The sequence below is a fragment of the Lithobates pipiens genome, unplaced genomic scaffold (assembly GCF_037356315.1).
Source record: "Lithobates pipiens isolate NorthernLeopardFrog02 unplaced genomic scaffold, aLitPip1_a1.2 Scaffold_18, whole genome shotgun sequence".
Classification (NCBI taxonomy): domain Eukaryota; kingdom Metazoa; phylum Chordata; class Amphibia; order Anura; family Ranidae; genus Lithobates; species Lithobates pipiens.
The window spans coordinates 494104277-494121024 of NW_027507758.1; the positions used below are offsets into that span (position 1 = coordinate 494104277).

Here is a 16748-nt window from a genome sequence, read left to right on the forward strand (position 1 = left end):
GCGGAGGGTTCTGCAAGACGGACGGAGTCGGCCTACAGGGGGGCACGGGCGGTGGGTGGGGGGCGCCGGGCAGATGCGGGCTTACTTGATGGACAGACTGGAGGACTGACGCCCAGGGGTGGTGCGGGGGGGCGCCCTAGGTCTGGTTCTCTACGCCAGTCTGGGTGCAAGGCCCCTGTGGTGAAGGATCTTCCCAGCCACCTGCTTGCTGCGGCCTCTGGGAGCGGATCGCCCAGGGGGCTTCTGGCGCCTGCGGAGAGGGAAGAGGAGGACCGGTCGGAGGGAGAACTGTCCGCTGAAGACGACGTGGTTCCCCCGGCGGTGGAGAGCGGCAACGCGGCTGCGGGACGTGTTCCTGGTCGGCCCGGTAAGTCAGTACCTACTGTTTTCTCTGATGTTTTGCAGGGGTTGCTGGGGGTGGTGCAAGGGGCGGCTGGTTCAGCGGCGCCTCCGGCGCCGCTGGGTGGGGTGTCGGTGGCGGGGTCGGGTCAGGTGGACCCGGGGCCCGCGCCGCCCATGCAGGGTTTGTTGGAGGGATTGCGGGCTTTGGTGGACAGGTTTGGGGGGGATGGGGGATCTCCTGCCCTGTCGGCGCCTTGGGGGGCTGGTAAGGTAGCGGGGGCGGCGGGGGTCCCGCCGGCTGCGGGTGGGGAACCCGCGGCGTCCGCAACGGCGGTGCCGGTGGTGGGCGGGGGGTCCGGTGGGGAGGAGGCGGCCGCGACACCCAGCCGTACTGATGTGGTTCGGATTGGGGATGCGGCGCGTTGTGAGGTGTACGTCTGCTTCGAGGGACCGCTCGGGGCGCACCTGAAGCCGGAGGTGCGGGAGAAAATTGCAAAAGGTGAGTATGTGGAGATATTCTCGCTGCTCCCACTGGAAAAATTCAATTTGGATCGGGTCAAGCCCAATGACACGAAAAAAGACGATGAGGAAAAGAGGCGTTATAGGCTGATACCGCGTACGTTTGCGAATTGGTTGCAGGCGTTCGCGATTTTGGCGAGCGTCATCGGCGAAAAGAACCCCGAGCACTGCTCGGCGTTGTTTTGCTATATGGACGCCATTGGGGAGGCACACCGGGTGTACGGGGGGGTGGCATGGCTCCGGTACGACGAACAGTTCCGGCAGCGGAAGGCGGTGCGTCAGGAGTTGCGGTGGGAACACAAGGACATCAGCCTCTGGATGAGGCTGATGTCCTCCGCCCGGGCCCCGCCTCAGTTTTTTCAAGGGGGGGGCCGGGGGTACACCCTCCTCAGGACTGTCGGCCGGAAAGAAGTGGGGGGTGTGCTGGTCTTTTAACGAGGGTGCCTGCAAGTTTGGAAGTGCGTGCCGGTTCAAGCACGAGTGTTCCGGCTGCGGGGGGGCTCACGCCCTGTCTCGCTGCTTTAAAAGGGGAAAGCGTCCCGGCGACGCTGCTAACAAGAGGGAAGACGCCGGTGAGGGTGGAAAGGATGCTTCCTTTCCTAAGTAGGTACCCGGACAGGGTGGCTGCGCGGCTGCTGGCCGAGGGGTTCCGGGAGGGTTTCCGGATTCCCTGTGACTTGAAGGTGGTGCCGCCGGTGGCGCGAAACCTCAGGTCGGCCTTGCAGCACCCTACGGTGGTGGACGAAAAGTTGGGGAAGGAAGTGGCGCGGGGTCGGATGGGGGGGCCGTTTACGGTTAAGCCGTGGGACTCGCTGGTGGTGTCCCCCTTGGGGGTTGTCCCCAAGAAGGAGCCGGGCAAGTTTCGGCTCATACACCACTTGTCGTTTCCAAAGGGGGGTTCGGTCAATGATTTCATTGACCCGGACGTCTGTGCGGTGTCGTATACGTCATTTGACGCGGCTGTTCGGTGGGTGCGGCGCTACGGCCGGGGAGCGCTCATGGCCAAGGCGGACATTGAGTCGGCTTTCCGGTTGCTGCCGGTGCACCCGGACAGTTTTCGGTGGTTGGGTTGTCACTGGCGGGAGCAGTTCTACGTGGACAAGTGTTTGCCTATGGGCTGCTCCGTTTCTTGCTCCGTGTTCGAGCAGTTTAGTTCGTTCCTGGAGTGGGTGGTGCGGGATGTTTCCGGCATTGAGTCAATCATTCACTACTTGGACGATTTTCTCTGCATCGGCCCCCATGCCTCCGCTGTGTGTGCGATTCTCTTGTCCACGTTGCAGCACATCGCAGGCGTTTTTGGGGTGCCATTGGCGGCCGAAAAGACGGAGGGCCCAGTGGGGGTGTTGAGTTTCTTGGGTATAGTGATAGATTCGGCGGCTATGGAGTGCAGGTTGCCGGACGACAAGTTGGCGGATTTGCAGCGGGCGATTCGGGAGATTCAGGGCCGTCGGAAGGTTCAGCTGACGACCTTGCAGTCCTTGCTGGGCAAACTGAACTTTGCGTGCCGCATCATCCCGATGGGCCGGGTGTTCTGCCGGCGGCTGTCGGCGGCGACGGCGGGGGTGCGGGCGCCCACGCACTTCATTCGGTTGACGGAGGAGCACCGGGACGACTTGGGGGTGTGGCATGATTTCTTGTCCTCCTATAACGGCAGGGCGGTGTGGATGTCGGGGCCGGTGAGCAACTTCGATGTCGCATTGGTCACCGACGCAGCAGGGTCTACGGGCTATGGTGCGTTTTTCCAGGGCAGGTGGAGTGCGGAACCTTGGCCGCGCTCGTGGAAGGAAGCGGGTTTCCTGGGTAACCTGGTGTTGCTGGAACTCTTTCCGATTGTGTTGGCTCTGGAGCTGTGGGGGGAGAGTTGCAGGAATTTGAAGCTGCGCATCAACTGTGACAACATGGGTGTGGTGCAGGTGGTGAATCGCATGTCTGCCTCCTCCCCTCCTGTTATCAGACTGTTGCGCCAATTGGTCCTTAGGTGCCTGCGTTTGAATGTGTTTTTGTATGCTGTGCATATACCTGGGGTGGAGAATGCCTTAGCTGACTCCCTGTCTCGTTTCCAGTGGGACAAGTTCTGGGAACTGGCACCTGGCGCGGAGGCAGTCGGGATTCCGTGCCCGGGGTGGATTTGGGCGCTGCCCTTGGAGTCGCCGCGGGCTGGATACGCAGGTCTGTAAGTGGGGCTACCTGGACGGCATACGTGAAGGTATGGCGGGAATGGCAGGAGTTGGTGCGAGAGGTGGACGGAACTGGGGGAGCCGGGGATGGGCGCTTGCTGGCACTTTATTTTGTGGTCCGGAACGTGGAGAGTGGGCGCTCGGCGGCAGTGATCGATCGGAAACTGGCGGGCTTGTCATTCCTTTTTAAGTTGTTGGGGTCGGAGGATTGGTCGAAGGGTTTTTGGATACGTCAGATGCTGAAGGGTTTTCGGAAGCAGTCGAAGAGGGGGGACACGAGACGTCCGGTGACGTTTGGGGTCTTGGTGGCCATTTGTGGTACATTGGTTTCGGTTTGCACGTCTCCGTTCGAGGTGCGGTTGTTCACGGCGGCCTTTTCATTGGCTTTTTACGGGGCTTTTCGGATTGGGGAGTTGGTCAGCCCGTCCCGGAAAGTTCCTGGGGGGCTGGGGGATCATGATGTTCGGGTGGCAGGATCAGTGGTGGAGATAACTCTTAGGCGTTCGAAGACGGACCAACGGGGTAGGGGTGTGAACATTTGCTTATTCAGTTTGGCAGGGTCACAGGTTTGCCCGGTAGAAGCGGTTCGGAGTTACCGAGCGGTTAGGCCGGGGAGTCCGGGTCCATTCCTTGTCCACGCGGACGGGTTTTTCCTGTCCAGATTCCAGTTCGTGGCGGTTTTCCGGCGAAGTTTGGCGCTTAATGGTTGGGAGGAGTCGGAATATGCTTCACACTCCTTCCGCATCGGGGCGGCCACAGAGGCGGCCCGGTGCGGGTTGGATGAGGCGGCGGTACGAAGGATTGGTCGTTGGGAGTCGCGTAGGTTTAGGTCATACGTTCGACCTCAGTTAGCGGTTGGGCGGTCCAGGGAGTGGGATGGCCCTTAGTTGTATTCCTGGTTGGTTGGTAATACGGAATGCGATACAGGAACCGTTCCTGGGACTGATGGAGTTTTTTCCACGGGGGTAGGGTTGGGATCTCCGTGGGGTGGTAAGGGCAGTGGTTAGTGGTTTTGCTGTGGGGTTATTGTTTTTCGGGGATCAGCAGGTTTTGGTTTCTCGTTTCAGATGGAGGTTCACCGCGCCTCGTTTGGATCGTGGGCCACTCCTACGTGTGTTGGGGGGCCAGGAGAGGAGACATGAGACCTGCGGGGAGGCAACTGGGGATTTCCAGGGCAGAAGCGGAATTGCGATGGTTGGGGATACCAGGAATGCGGTGGGAGAGGGTGGTGAGTGTGGTTGAAAGGTTCGTGTGGCTGCATGGGCCCCCGGATGTGTTGGTTCTGCATGCTGGGGGGAATGACCTGGGAGCCCGGAAAGTCCGGGATTTACTGAATGACATTAAGGCGGATTTTCTGAAGCTGCGTGCTAGGTTTCCCAGTACGATCCTGCTGTGGTCGGATATTGTCGCCCGGACGCAGTGGAGATGGGCAAGGTCAGTGGCCAGCATTCAGAAGACGAGGATCCGGGTGAATAAGGTGGTGGGGAGATTCGTGATTCAGAATGGAGGGCTGGTGATCAGGCACAGGGAACTGGAGTCCAATGTGGGTCTGTACCTAAGGGGGGATGGGGTTCATCTCACGGATGTCGGGATTGACCTGTGGTCTTTGGGTTTACAGGGGGGGATCCAACAAGCTTTGAGGGTGTGGGGTTGCCCTCAAGGGTAAGGTGGTCACCCTTTTCAGGCTGTGGCGTGAGATTTCTGGTGGTCTTTGACGGTGGCGGTAAAACAGAGGTGATATAAAAGGGTGGGGGGGGCTCATTGGTATTATGGGCCCCTCAGTTGTATTCCCGAACGGTGGACGGAATACTGGGAGGTTTTTCACTGCAGGAATTGTTTGTCTCTGAGCGGTCACAGCGTGAGGCCTGGTATGGTAAAAAGGTAAAGCAGTGAGGTTGGTGTTTTTGGAATTAAAGTGGGTCACCGTCAGAGATCACCAGACTGGAGTTGATAAAAGTTGTTCAAGGTTTTGGTTTACAGTTGTAGATATATATTTATATATTTATATATTTATATACATATTTTGGAGGGAGTAAAATATTTTGGTTATGTTTAATAAAAGGCTGTTGTGGCCATTTTACTCCAAAGAAAAGGTGTGGTCTCATTATTATAGATATATAAGGGCTGGTATGGGACATTATTGAGAGGGGGACTGTTGGGCTACGCAGGTCAAGGGAGCCCCGGAATGACATGTACTGAAGGGGAGGGGTAATGGAGGGGCGGGCATGACCGGGTGCCTAGAGACACCAAGACAGAGGATAGGTGGAGGAAGAGAAACACGCAAGGGGGAGGAGCCATATAAAAGGGGGGCGGAGCCGGAACGGGACCAGTCTCGAGGGGAAGACATCAGAGGAGGCAGCTTTCCCACCCTCCCTCCCTACTGGATAGCATGTTTGGGTGTGAGTTGTTGGTTTGATTGCTGGTGTTTTCGTTGTGTTTGTTTTCTGTCTTTCAGGTGCAGTGGGCTGTTCGTCACAACAGTGAAGTCGGCCCTTTGGGGGGCTGCTGCGTGAGATTTCTGGTGGTCTTTGACGGTGGCGGTAAAACAGAGGTGATATAAAAGGGTGGGGGGGGCTCATTGGTATTATGGGCCCCTCAGTTGTATTCCCGAACGGTGGACGGAATACTGGGAGGTTTTTCACTGCAGGAATTGTTTGTCTCTGAGCGGTCACAGCGTGAGGCCTGGTATGGTAAAAAGGTAAAGCAGTGAGGTTGGTGTTTTTGGAATTAAAGTGGGTCACCGTCAGAGATCACCAGACTGGAGTTGATAAAAGTTGTTCAAGGTTTTGGTTTACAGTTGTAGATATATATTTATATATTTATATATTTATATACATATTTTGGAGGGAGTAAAATATTTTGGTTATGTTTAATAAAAGGCTGTTGTGGCCATTTTACTCCAAAGAAAAGGTGTGGTCTCATTATTATAGATATATAAGGGCTGGTATGGGACATTATTGAGAGGGGGACTGTTGGGCTACGCAGGTCAAGGTAAAGCCATAGTCAGGGTTTCCAGAAGTAAGAATAAATGATAAACAAGCCAGGGTCTGAAGCCGGGTCAGTCTTGGAACACTAGAACTCTGCAACAGCAGACAGGCACACAAGAACACTTGGCAAACATGACAAAATGAACTGGCAAAGCCCTAAGAGTGAGACAGGGTTTTATACCCAGCTAATTAGGTAACCTGCCTCAGCTGATCCAGGAGTGACAGGTACAAACAGAGAATTGCTCACAGTACTTTATGCTAAACTAGGCATGATTGGAACGCAGGCTGAATAGAACTGAAGTGTGGCCCAGAGGTAAAGAAACAGAAGCAACAACTGGCAGTCATGAGTTAAATACCACCCAGAGCCACTTGGGGCGTGACCACACCTGGCCGTCTAAAAGACATGGTAGGGATCGTGACAGCAGCATGTTTTATTACAGGATTTGTCTCCATTATTTGTGACTTAATAATCAGAATTGGGGATGAGCTTCGTGTTCGACTCGAACATCGGCTGTTCGCCCGTTCGGCGAATTCCGAACGTTATGGGCCGTTTTCGTGCCAAATTCATGTGGCGCTCACGGACCACAATGCACTGCGTCATCGCAGTGCATTGCTGGCTCATGATTGGCCAAGCATGCACTGTGACCCCGCATGCTTGGCCAATCACAGTGCCAGCAGCGAGGAGAGCCATGATTGGCCACAGGCAGGATGCCTGTGGCCAATCATAGCTCAGGCTGTGTAGTACACGCCCCACACTATATAAGGCCGCCAGCACGGCGGCCTTGTGTAGTGTGTTGGCGTCTGAAGCAGTTAGTGGGTGTTCTGTGTACCTTCAACACAGTATACACCGATCGTTATCGGACGATTTTCGATCTTGCTCTTCTGTAGTGGTTGTTGTCTGCGTGCCCTGACCGCAGTATACACCACTATATTCACCTCACCTATATAGCTAGTGATCTATCTTTTATAATAGAGCTTGCAGTCAGTAGTGTTAGGAGCTTGTGCGTGCTGTCTGCGTGCTCTGTACCCAGTACACACCGCTATATCCACCTACATAGCTCTTCTCTATTTGAGCCATCTGCCATCTGCAGAAGTTATTGGAAGTTGTGTGTGCCTCCAGCACAGCACAGTATACATCTGTATATACCCCTTTATCTCTGGTGTTCTATAATAAAGGCATCTGCAGGAGTTAGTGGGTGTTGCTTGCCTCCAGCACAATATACACCTGTATCTACCCTTTATTGCTGTTCTCTAATAGAGCCATCTGCAGGGCTTAGTGGGTGTTGTGTGACTCCATTACAGTATACCCCTTTATCTCTGGTGTTCTATAATAAAGGCATCTGCAGGAGTTAGTGGGTGTTGTGTGCCTCCAGCACAATATACACCTGTATCTACCCTTTATTGCTGTTCTCTAATAGAGCCATCTGCAGGGCTTAGTGGGTGTTGTGTGACTCCATTACAGTATACCCCTTTATCTCTGGTGTTCTATAATAAAGGCATCTGCAGGAGTTAGTGGGTGTTGTGTGCCTCCAGCACAATATACACTACCCAACTGCTGTTTTACCCAACTCCCTTCAGGCCATTACCATGTCTGGAAGGCCAGCAAGGAGAGGCAGACAGGAGCGAGCCGATAAAAGAGGGCAAGCAGGCTCTGTGTCTAGAGACAACAGTGCTGGTCGTGGACGCGGTGCATTGTCATCAGCACGTGGCCATGGGACACGCTTGTCCTTCTTTTCGGCAGCTGGACATGTTGAACCGCAACATGCCAATGACTTGGTAGAGTGGATGACCAAGCCCTCTTCATCCTCCTCATCCTCTCTCACCCAGTCTCAGGGTACTAGCAAAGCAGCTGCCAACGCATCGTCTTCCCTCGTCTCAATGTCATCATCAGTGACTCCTTCCCTAGACCCACCACGTCCTCCTGAGGAGTCTCCTGAACTCTTTGAGCACAGTGTTGGGTACATGCTCCAGGAGGATGCCCAGTGTTTTGTAGGCTCTAATGATGACACTCAGCTAGAGGAAGGCAGTAGCATGAATGCAGAGAGAGGGGATGCTCAAGAAGGACAGCAATCTGGCAGTCATGTTCCACAAGCTGCAGCATATTGCCAGGTTTGCTACAGCGATGAAGAGGGAGGGGATGATGAGGGCACTGACTCCACGTGGGTGCCTGGTTGGAGGGAGGAGGAGGAGGCGGCAAATGTCCAACGAGGCAGGATGCCCTCCGGGGGTCAGCTTAGGGGCAGCACACCGACTGAATTACACCGCAGAGCTCCGCCTGTGCAGGGCGCTGCCTCTGCGCGTTATTCTAAAAGTTCTTTGGTGTGGGCCTTTTTTGAGACGAGTGCATCAGATCGCACCGCTGCTATTTGCAACATATGTCTCAAGCGTATCTCGCGTGGCCAAAACATCAGCTGCTTGGGCACCACATGCTTGACCAGACATATGTTGACCTGCCATGCAGCTCGTTGGCAAGCGTACCTCAAAGACCCACACCAAAGAACAAAGCGGACCTCTCCTTGCTCCTCATCAGCTGGCATCTCCAACCCCACTAGACCTTCAGTCCTCTCTGAAACCTGCTCTGAGAGGAATGAAGGTGTAGAATTATATGTGTCACAGCCAAGTGCTTCCGGGCACTCTGCTAGCAGTACACCCACGTACCATTATAGCAGGCAAATGTTCCTGCCCCAACTGTTGGACCGGCGGAAGAAGTTCACTCCCAGCCATCCACATGCCCAGCGGTTGAATGCTAGCTTGGCTAAATTGCTAGCACTTCAACTGCTGCCTTTTCAGTTGGTAGACTCGGCCCCCTTCCCTGAGTTTGTACAATGTGCGGTTCCTCAGTGGAATGTCCCCAAACGCCACTTTTTCTCACGGAAGGCGATTCCGGCTCTCTACCGGCATGTGGAAGGCAATGTCCTTGCCTCGCTGGACAGGGCGGTCAGCGGTAAGGTGCATATTACCGCTGACTCATGGTCCAGCAGGCATGGGCAGGGATGTTACCTGTCTTTCACGGCCCATTGGGTCACTCTTTTGGCAGCTGGGAAGGATGCAGGACAAGGTGCAGTAGTGTTGGAGGTTGTTCCGCCACCACGCCTCCAAAATGCTAATATTGGTTGTGACACACCTCTCTCCTCCACCCCCTCCTCTTCTTCTTCCTCCATGGCCTCTTCCAGTGCTCTGTCCTCAGAACCAGCGGTGCTCCATAGGCTTTCAAGGGGCTACGCAAGTACGCAGGCAAAACGATGCCATGCCGTGCTTGCGCTGGTTTGTTTGGGGGACAGGAGCCACACTGGGGCGGATGTTTTGTCAGCTCTGCAGGGGCAGGCCGAGAGGTGGTTGACGCCACGCCGGCTTAAGCCAGGAATGGTGGTTTGCGACAATGGCACCAACCTCCTCTCCGCCCTCCGACAGGGACAACTGACCCATGTGCCCTGTGTAGCTCACGTCCTTAACCTGGTGGTGCAGCGGTTCTTGGGCAGGTACCCCGGCTTACAGGATGACCTGAAGCAGGCCAGGAAAGTCTGTGTGCATTTCCACCGATCATTTAATGCCTGTGCTCGGCTGGCTGAGCTCCAAAAGGAGTTGAACCTGCCCAAGAACCGCCTTATATGTGACATGCCCACCAGGTGGAACTCAACGTTGGCCATGCTGCAGTGGTTGCACATGCAGCAGAGGGCCATCAATGAGTACCTGTGTGACTACGGCACCAGGACAGGGTCAGGGGAGCTCGGTTTTTTCTCACTACGCCAGTGGGGCATGATCAGGGATGCATGCACTGTCCTGTCACCGTTTGAGGAAGCCACAAGGATGGTGAGCAGTGACAATGCATGTATCAGTGACACTGTACCTCTTGTCCACCTCTTGGAGCATACGCTGCGTGGAATAATGGACAGGGCACCTGAGGCAGAACAGAGGCAGGAAGAGGAGGACTTCCTTGCCTCTCAAGGCCCCCTTTATCCAGACAGTGTTCCTGCTGTGCCACCCATCACACAGGAAGAGGGTGAGGAGGAGGAAGAGGAGGAGGAGGATGATTGTGTCAGCATGGAGGTGGAGGCTGGTACTCAGCATCAGCAGCAGCAGCAGTCTTGTAGGGATGATTTACAGTCCCAAGAAACTTGTGGACTTGTATGTGGCTGGGAGGAGGTAGCTGCGGATCATGTTGTCCTTAGTGACCCAGAGGACTCCGGACCGAATGCCTCAGCTAACCTACGCTGCATGACCTCCCTGATCCTGCAAAGCCTGCGGAAGGATCCTCGTATTCCTCGGATCAAGGAGAGGGACCATTACTGGCTGGCCACTCTCCTTGATCCACGGTACAAGGGTGAGGTTGCCGACCTTATCTTGCCATCGCAGAGGGAGCAGAGGATGAGACATCTCTGGGAGGCCTTGCAGAAAGGTCTGTGCAATGCTTTCCCAGAGACTGGGAGGTTACAAACTCCTGGTCCTGGACAACATGTTGCTGAGGCATCGGTCAGAAGGAGCGGTGGAGAAGGTGGCCGTCTGACTGATGCTTTCAGACAATTTTTTAGTTCGCAGCCCCAAGGTATGATCGGTTCCAGCAACCATCGCCAGCGTCTGATTTACATGGTGCAGGAATACCTAGGGGCAAGGTCAGACTTGGACACCTTTCCCACCGAAAATCCTCTGGCTTACTGGGTCTTGAGGATGGATCACTGGCCAGAGCTTGCACAGTATGCAATTGAGCTACTGGCCTGTCCTGCATCCAGCGTTCTTTCGGAACGCACCTTCAGTGCTGCTGGTGGCTTTGTTACCGATCACAGGGTGCGCCTGTCCACCGAATCAGTTGATCGACTGACCTTCATCAAGATGAATCAGTCTTGGATCACCCACAGCTACCAAGCACCTGAAGCTGATGTAACCGAATAATTTTTTTTGAAATACCACATCCCTTCAAGACTGCCTATGCTGATGCTGAGTGACTGTCCTGTTGTGTCTATCCTCTTCCTCCTCCGCTGATATGTTGGAAGAACATTTCTGGTTCTGGGTGATGCCATCAGCCCAATTTTTCTGCCCCTGTTTAACAAGGGCGTTTAATTACAATTTTTGATGCAATGCTTTGCAGCAGGGCTAATTCCTGCAATAAAACTAGAGTATATGGGAGAGGTTGCAGTGTCATGGCACCAGCGCCTAAGGCCCAATTTTTCTGCCCCTGTTTAACAGGTACATGTAATTACAATTCTTGATATAATATTTCACAGGAGGGCCCGTTTCTGTGCCCATCCAGAGTAACTGTGAGGACTTATAGTGTTGTGGCACCAGCACCACAACCACCAAAGGTCAATTTTTCTACCACTGTTCAACAATGGCATGTAATTACAATTCTTGATATAATCGTTCACAGCAGGGTGCTCCAGCGCCCACCAAGAGTCACTTTGAGGGCTTACAATGTTGTGGCAAAACCAACACCTTGTTCTGCCATTTCTGCAGAGCATATAGGGCAGGCCCCTACTTTCAAACATCCAACTTACAAACATCTCCTACTTGCAAACTGAAGGAGACAACAGCAAGTGAGATGAAAAAAGATGTACGACAAAACAAATTATACAGGGGTGATAACCCTTCCCTATGTTTTCCAAAAAGCTTAAAAATAGTATTTTTGACTGGAGCTACACTTTAAAAATGTACCAGTTGAAAATTACAAACAGATTCAACTTAACACAACAAACCTACACAGTCCCTGTCTTGTTTGCACCGCCTGTATACTGCTGTTCTGAGTATATAGGGCCTGGGGGCCACACGCATTTCCTTTTTTTAATATGGGTACTGGGTTCCCCTTAATATGCGTACAAGACCCAAAGGGGCTGGTAATGGGCAGGGAGGGCTACCCATGCCATTTTTCTCAATGATTTTCAACCATATTGCAGGAACCAGATATAACATTAAAACCACAAGCAGTTTTAAATTATGTTATTTCCGTTTTAATGTCATTTTGTGCAGGGACTGTTCTAAACACGGGAAACATGTGGCACTTCACAGGCATACTACAGACACCCCCCAGGCACCATATTTAAAGAAATATTTCACTTTTTTTTTTCACTTTAATCGTCATTAAAATCAGTGCCCCCGCCAAAACGGCCATTTTTAAAAACATTTTAGGCATTGACCCATGTCCCCTGGGGCAGGAGCCAGGTCCCCAAACCCTTTTTAGGACAGTATCTTGCATATTAGCAATTAAAATTAGCACTTTTAATTTTGAACGTTCGAGTCCCATAGACTTCAATGGGGTTCTAAAGTTCGTACGAATTTGGGGTCCGTTCGAAAGTTCTGGTGCGAACCGAACCGGGGGGTGTTCGGCTCATCCCTAATCAGAATGAAGTTTCCTGCTGATTAGTTTGTCTGAGGTTGGGTGGTTGTCTGAAAGCAATATTGGGGGGTCGTTGGAATATTTCTTTCAGAGTTTCATCCTCTGTTAAAATGGGTTGTAAATCTTTAATTATTATTATTTATTTTTTTTGTCCCTTCTAGTGTTGGGTTGCATGTGCTGACTAGTGGTACACGATTATATGTTTCTTTCTCTTTGTATTGGACAGGGTGGATAAAAATGTGTTTGTTTTTTTTTTTTTTTAAATATCTGAAAACTTGGATTTTAACCTATTATTTGTTTGATTTGTATCAAATTTATATAAAAAAAAAAAATGCTTTTGGAGTAAAAATCTATCTAAAGATAGTTTATATTTAAGATGCATTAATAAATTAGTTTATTCAGCAAGAAATGAAGCTTAGTTATGTAGCATGAGGCTGTATATTCTGCAATATTTACATTTTTGGTAAACTCATTCAATGAATCCAAGCTCCGCAAGCTGAGATAACATGCACCCCATTGATGTATTCATACAATTTCCCAATAGACATGAGATAAAACTAAGTTCAGGCATATTACCTTAGTCAATTGTTTTGCAAATCTATGTACACTACAAACTGTATGATTGAATCGGTTCTGATATTGTTGTTTACTAACCTGACAGCTTATTATTCTAAATAGGAAATTTTAATTTTGTTTGCAAATATTAAAGATTCTAACTACTAGCAAGATTGAGTCCTTATATTTAAAAAGCACCTGTCGTTTCAAATACATCATTGCAGTGCCTTTTTAGCGGGCATTCACTCACTTGCTGCCGCCATGTCCCCCATTTTGTTGTGTCACTGCCACATCACCAGCCGCTTCATTAACCACTTGCCGCCCGCCCTATAACAAAAGCACGGCGGCAAAGTGGTTTCAAAATCCTGACCGGATGTCATATGAAGTGATCAGAATTTTGAGCCGCTGCGCTCCCCCGGGGGCGCGCATCGTGGCGATCGTTGTTGCGGGGTGTCAGTCTGACACCCCGCAACTACGATCTCGGTAAAGAGTCTCCGACGGAGACTCTTTACCACGTGATCAGCCGTGTCCAATCACGGCTGATCACAGTGTAAATAGGAAGAGCCGGTGATCAGCTTTTCCTCACTCACGTCTGTCAGACGCGAGTAAAGGAGAGCCGATCGGCTGCTCCTCTGACAGGGGGGGGGGGGTCTGTGCTAATCGATTATCAGTGCAGCAGCACCCCCCCCCCCCCCGAGGATGCCCACACTGGACCACCAGGGATACCCAGCACAAGGTATGCCACCCTAGACCACCAGGGATTCCAGTCAGTGCCCACAATGGGCATCACTGATTGGCATGCATTATTGTTTGGCACTGATTGGCATCCATTAGTACAGTATAAAACAATACAATTCCGCCTATCAGTGGCCATCTGTGCCGCCTATCAGTGGCCATCTGTGCCGCCTATCAGTGCCCATCCGTGCCCATCTGTGCCACCTATCCATGCCCATCTGTGCCGCCTATCCATGCCCATGTGTGCCACCTATCCATGCCCCTCCATGCCGCCTATCAGTGCCCATCTGTGCCGCCCATCAGTGCCGCCTATAAGTGCCACATATCAGTGTACATCAATGCCACCTTATCAGTGCCACCTCACCGGTGCCCATCAGTGTAGCCCCATCAGTGCCCATCAGTGAAGGAGAAAACTTACTTATTTACAAAGTTTTGAAACTGAAACAAAAAAAACATATTTTTTTCAAAATGTTCGGTATTTTTTTATGTTTAGCAAACAATAAAAACCATAGAGGTGATCAAATACCACCAAAAGAAAGCTCTCTTTGTGGGATAAAAATGATAAAAATTTCATTTGGGTACAGTGTAGCATGACCGCGCAATTGTCATTCAGAGTGCGACAGCGCTGAAAGCTGAAAATTGGTCTGGGCAGGAAGGTGTTTAAGTGCCCGGTATTGAAGTGGTTAAAGTAAATGGGACTGTCGGTGAGTCAACAACGGGTCAGAGGAGTAGCTGCGTTACAGAGATGACAGTTGCCCTTTAAAAATGATGATTTAAATCCAGTGTTTTTATTAGTGATTTAAATCAACTTGATTTAAATCAAATCCTCTCCGGTATTGGAGGAGATTTCTCTTTGGGTTTTCAAGGCAGTGTTTATGCTGTTGTTGATGGTTTTGTCTATGTAACCTTTCTTATGGAAGGAGTCTGCTAGTGTTCTGAGATGTTTATCTCTGTCTTCTGGGTCTGAACATATTCGTGGTATCCAATGGCCTGGCTGTGTATGATGACCCTTTTTAGTTTGTTGGGGGTGAAATCTGAAACTATGGAGATAGTTGCATCTGTCAGTTGGGTTCCTCAATATTGAAGTGTGATGTTTGTCATCCCTGATATATACTGTCATGTCTAGGAAATTGAGGTGTGTTAGAATAATCCATTTTTAGTTTGACAGATGGGTAAAAAGTGTTGATCAATGTGTAAAACTGTTTTAGATTTTCTTCACTCTCTGTTCATATGATGATATCATCGACAGAGCGTTCATATCTGTATGGCTTTTGTTGTATGCTGTTCAGGAATTTGTCCTCCAGGTCAGCCATTAGGGATGAGCCGAACGCCCCCCGGTTCGGTTCGCACCAGAACTTTCGAACGGACCCCAAATTCGTACGAACGTTAGAACCCCATTGAAGTCTATGGGACTCGAACGTTCAAAATTAAAAGTGCTAATTTTAAGGGCTAATATGCAAGATACTGTCCTAAAAAGGGTTTGGGGACCTGGCTCCTGCCCCAGGGGACATGGGTCAATGCAAAAAAAAGTTTTAAAAATGGCCATTTTGGCGGGAGCACTGATTTTAATGACGATTAAAGTGAGAAAAAAAAGTGAAATATTCCTTTAAATATGGTGCCTGGGGGGTGTCTGTAGTATGCCTGTGAAGTGCCACATGTTTCCCGTGTTTAGAACAGTCCCTGGACAAAATGACATTTAACGGAAATAACGTCATTTAAAACTGCTTGCGGTTTTAATGTTATATCTGGTTCCTGCAATATGGTTGAAAATCATTGAGAAAAATGGCATGGGTAGCCCTCCCTGGCCATTACCAGCCCCTTTGGGTCTTGTACGCATATTAAGGGGAACCCTGTACCCATATTAAAAAAAGGAAATGCGTGTGGCCCCCAGGCCCTATATACTCAGAACAGCAGTATACAGGCGGTGCAAACAAGACAGGGACTGTGTAGGTTTGTTGTGTTAAGTTGAACCTGTTTGTAATTTTCAACTGGTACATTTTTAAAGTGTAGCTCAATCTCCTAACACTGACTGAAAGCTCTATTTAAAACGAGCAAGATAGTTAGCTATATAGGTGGATATAGCGGTGTATACTGGGTTCAGAGCACGCAGAGAGCACGCACAATCTCCTAACACTGACTGAAAGCTCTTTTTAAAACGAGCAAGATAGTTAGCTATATAGGTGGAAATAGCAGTGTATACTGCATTCAGAGCACGCAGACAGCACGCATAATCTCAGAAAAACTGACTGAAAGCTCTTTTTAAAACGAGCAAGATAGTTAGCTATATAGGTGGATATAGCGGTGTGTACTGGGTTCAGAGCACGCAGACAGCACGCACAATCTCCTAACACTGACTGAAAGCTCTATTATAAAAGATAGATATATCGCTAGCTATATAGGTGAATATAGCGGTGTATACTGCGGTCAGGGCACGCAGACAACAACCACTACAGAAGAGCAAGAATGAAAAATCGTCCGATAACGATCTGTGTACCTTCAACACAGTATACACCGAACACCCACTAACTGCTACAGACGCCAACACACTACACAAGGCCACCGTGCTGGCGGTCTTATATAGTGTGGGGCGTGTACTACACAGCCTGAGCTATGATTGGCCATAGGCATCCTGCCTGTGGCCAATCATTGCTCTCCTCGCTGCCGGCGCTGTGATTGGCCAAGCATGTGGGGTCACAGTGAATGCTTGGCCAATCATGAGCCAGCAATGCACTGTGCCATCGCAGTGCATTGTGGGCCGTGAGCGCCACCCGAATTTGGCACGAACGGCCCATAACGTTCGGAATTCGCCGAATGGGCGAACAGCCGATGTTCGAGTCGAACGTATGTTCGACTCGAACACGAAGCTCATCCCTATCAGCCATAAATAAGTTTACATATGATGGTGCCATGTTACTTCCCATAGTAATACCCATACATGGATGTCATTTTTGAAATTTAAGGTGTTGTGTAAGAATGAATTTGATGAGCTGTGTAACATCCTCAGCAGTGAGGGATGTTACTGTACAGAGGTTCTACATCCATAGTGACTAGAAGTGTATATGGTGGTAATTGCTGTATATTGTTGAGCTTGTTCAAAAAAAATCTGTT

General features: G+C 50.8%; 2 protein-coding genes across 5 annotated transcripts in view; both read left to right on the forward strand.

The window, feature by feature from the left end:
• LOC143988780 (alpha-1,4-N-acetylglucosaminyltransferase-like) overlaps positions 1-16748 on the forward strand; it is a 337591-nt gene that overhangs the window by 244751 nt on the left and 76092 nt on the right. The window lies entirely within an intron of this gene.
• Positions 90-6024, forward strand: LOC143988778 (uncharacterized). Of its 2 annotated transcripts, none has more exons than XR_013276909.1 (2): positions 90-367; positions 4106-6024. XR_013276909.1 is itself a non-coding variant. In XM_077488630.1 (2 exons), the coding sequence occupies exons 1-2, from the start codon at positions 1095-1097 to the stop codon at positions 4702-4704; spliced, it is 2535 nt and encodes an 844-aa protein (XP_077344756.1). In that variant the 5' UTR covers positions 605-1094; the 3' UTR covers positions 4705-6024. The 2 variants fall into 2 exon arrangements, 1 of the variants encoding a protein (XP_077344756.1); XM_077488630.1 differs by lacking the exon at positions 90-367 and adding an exon at positions 605-3030.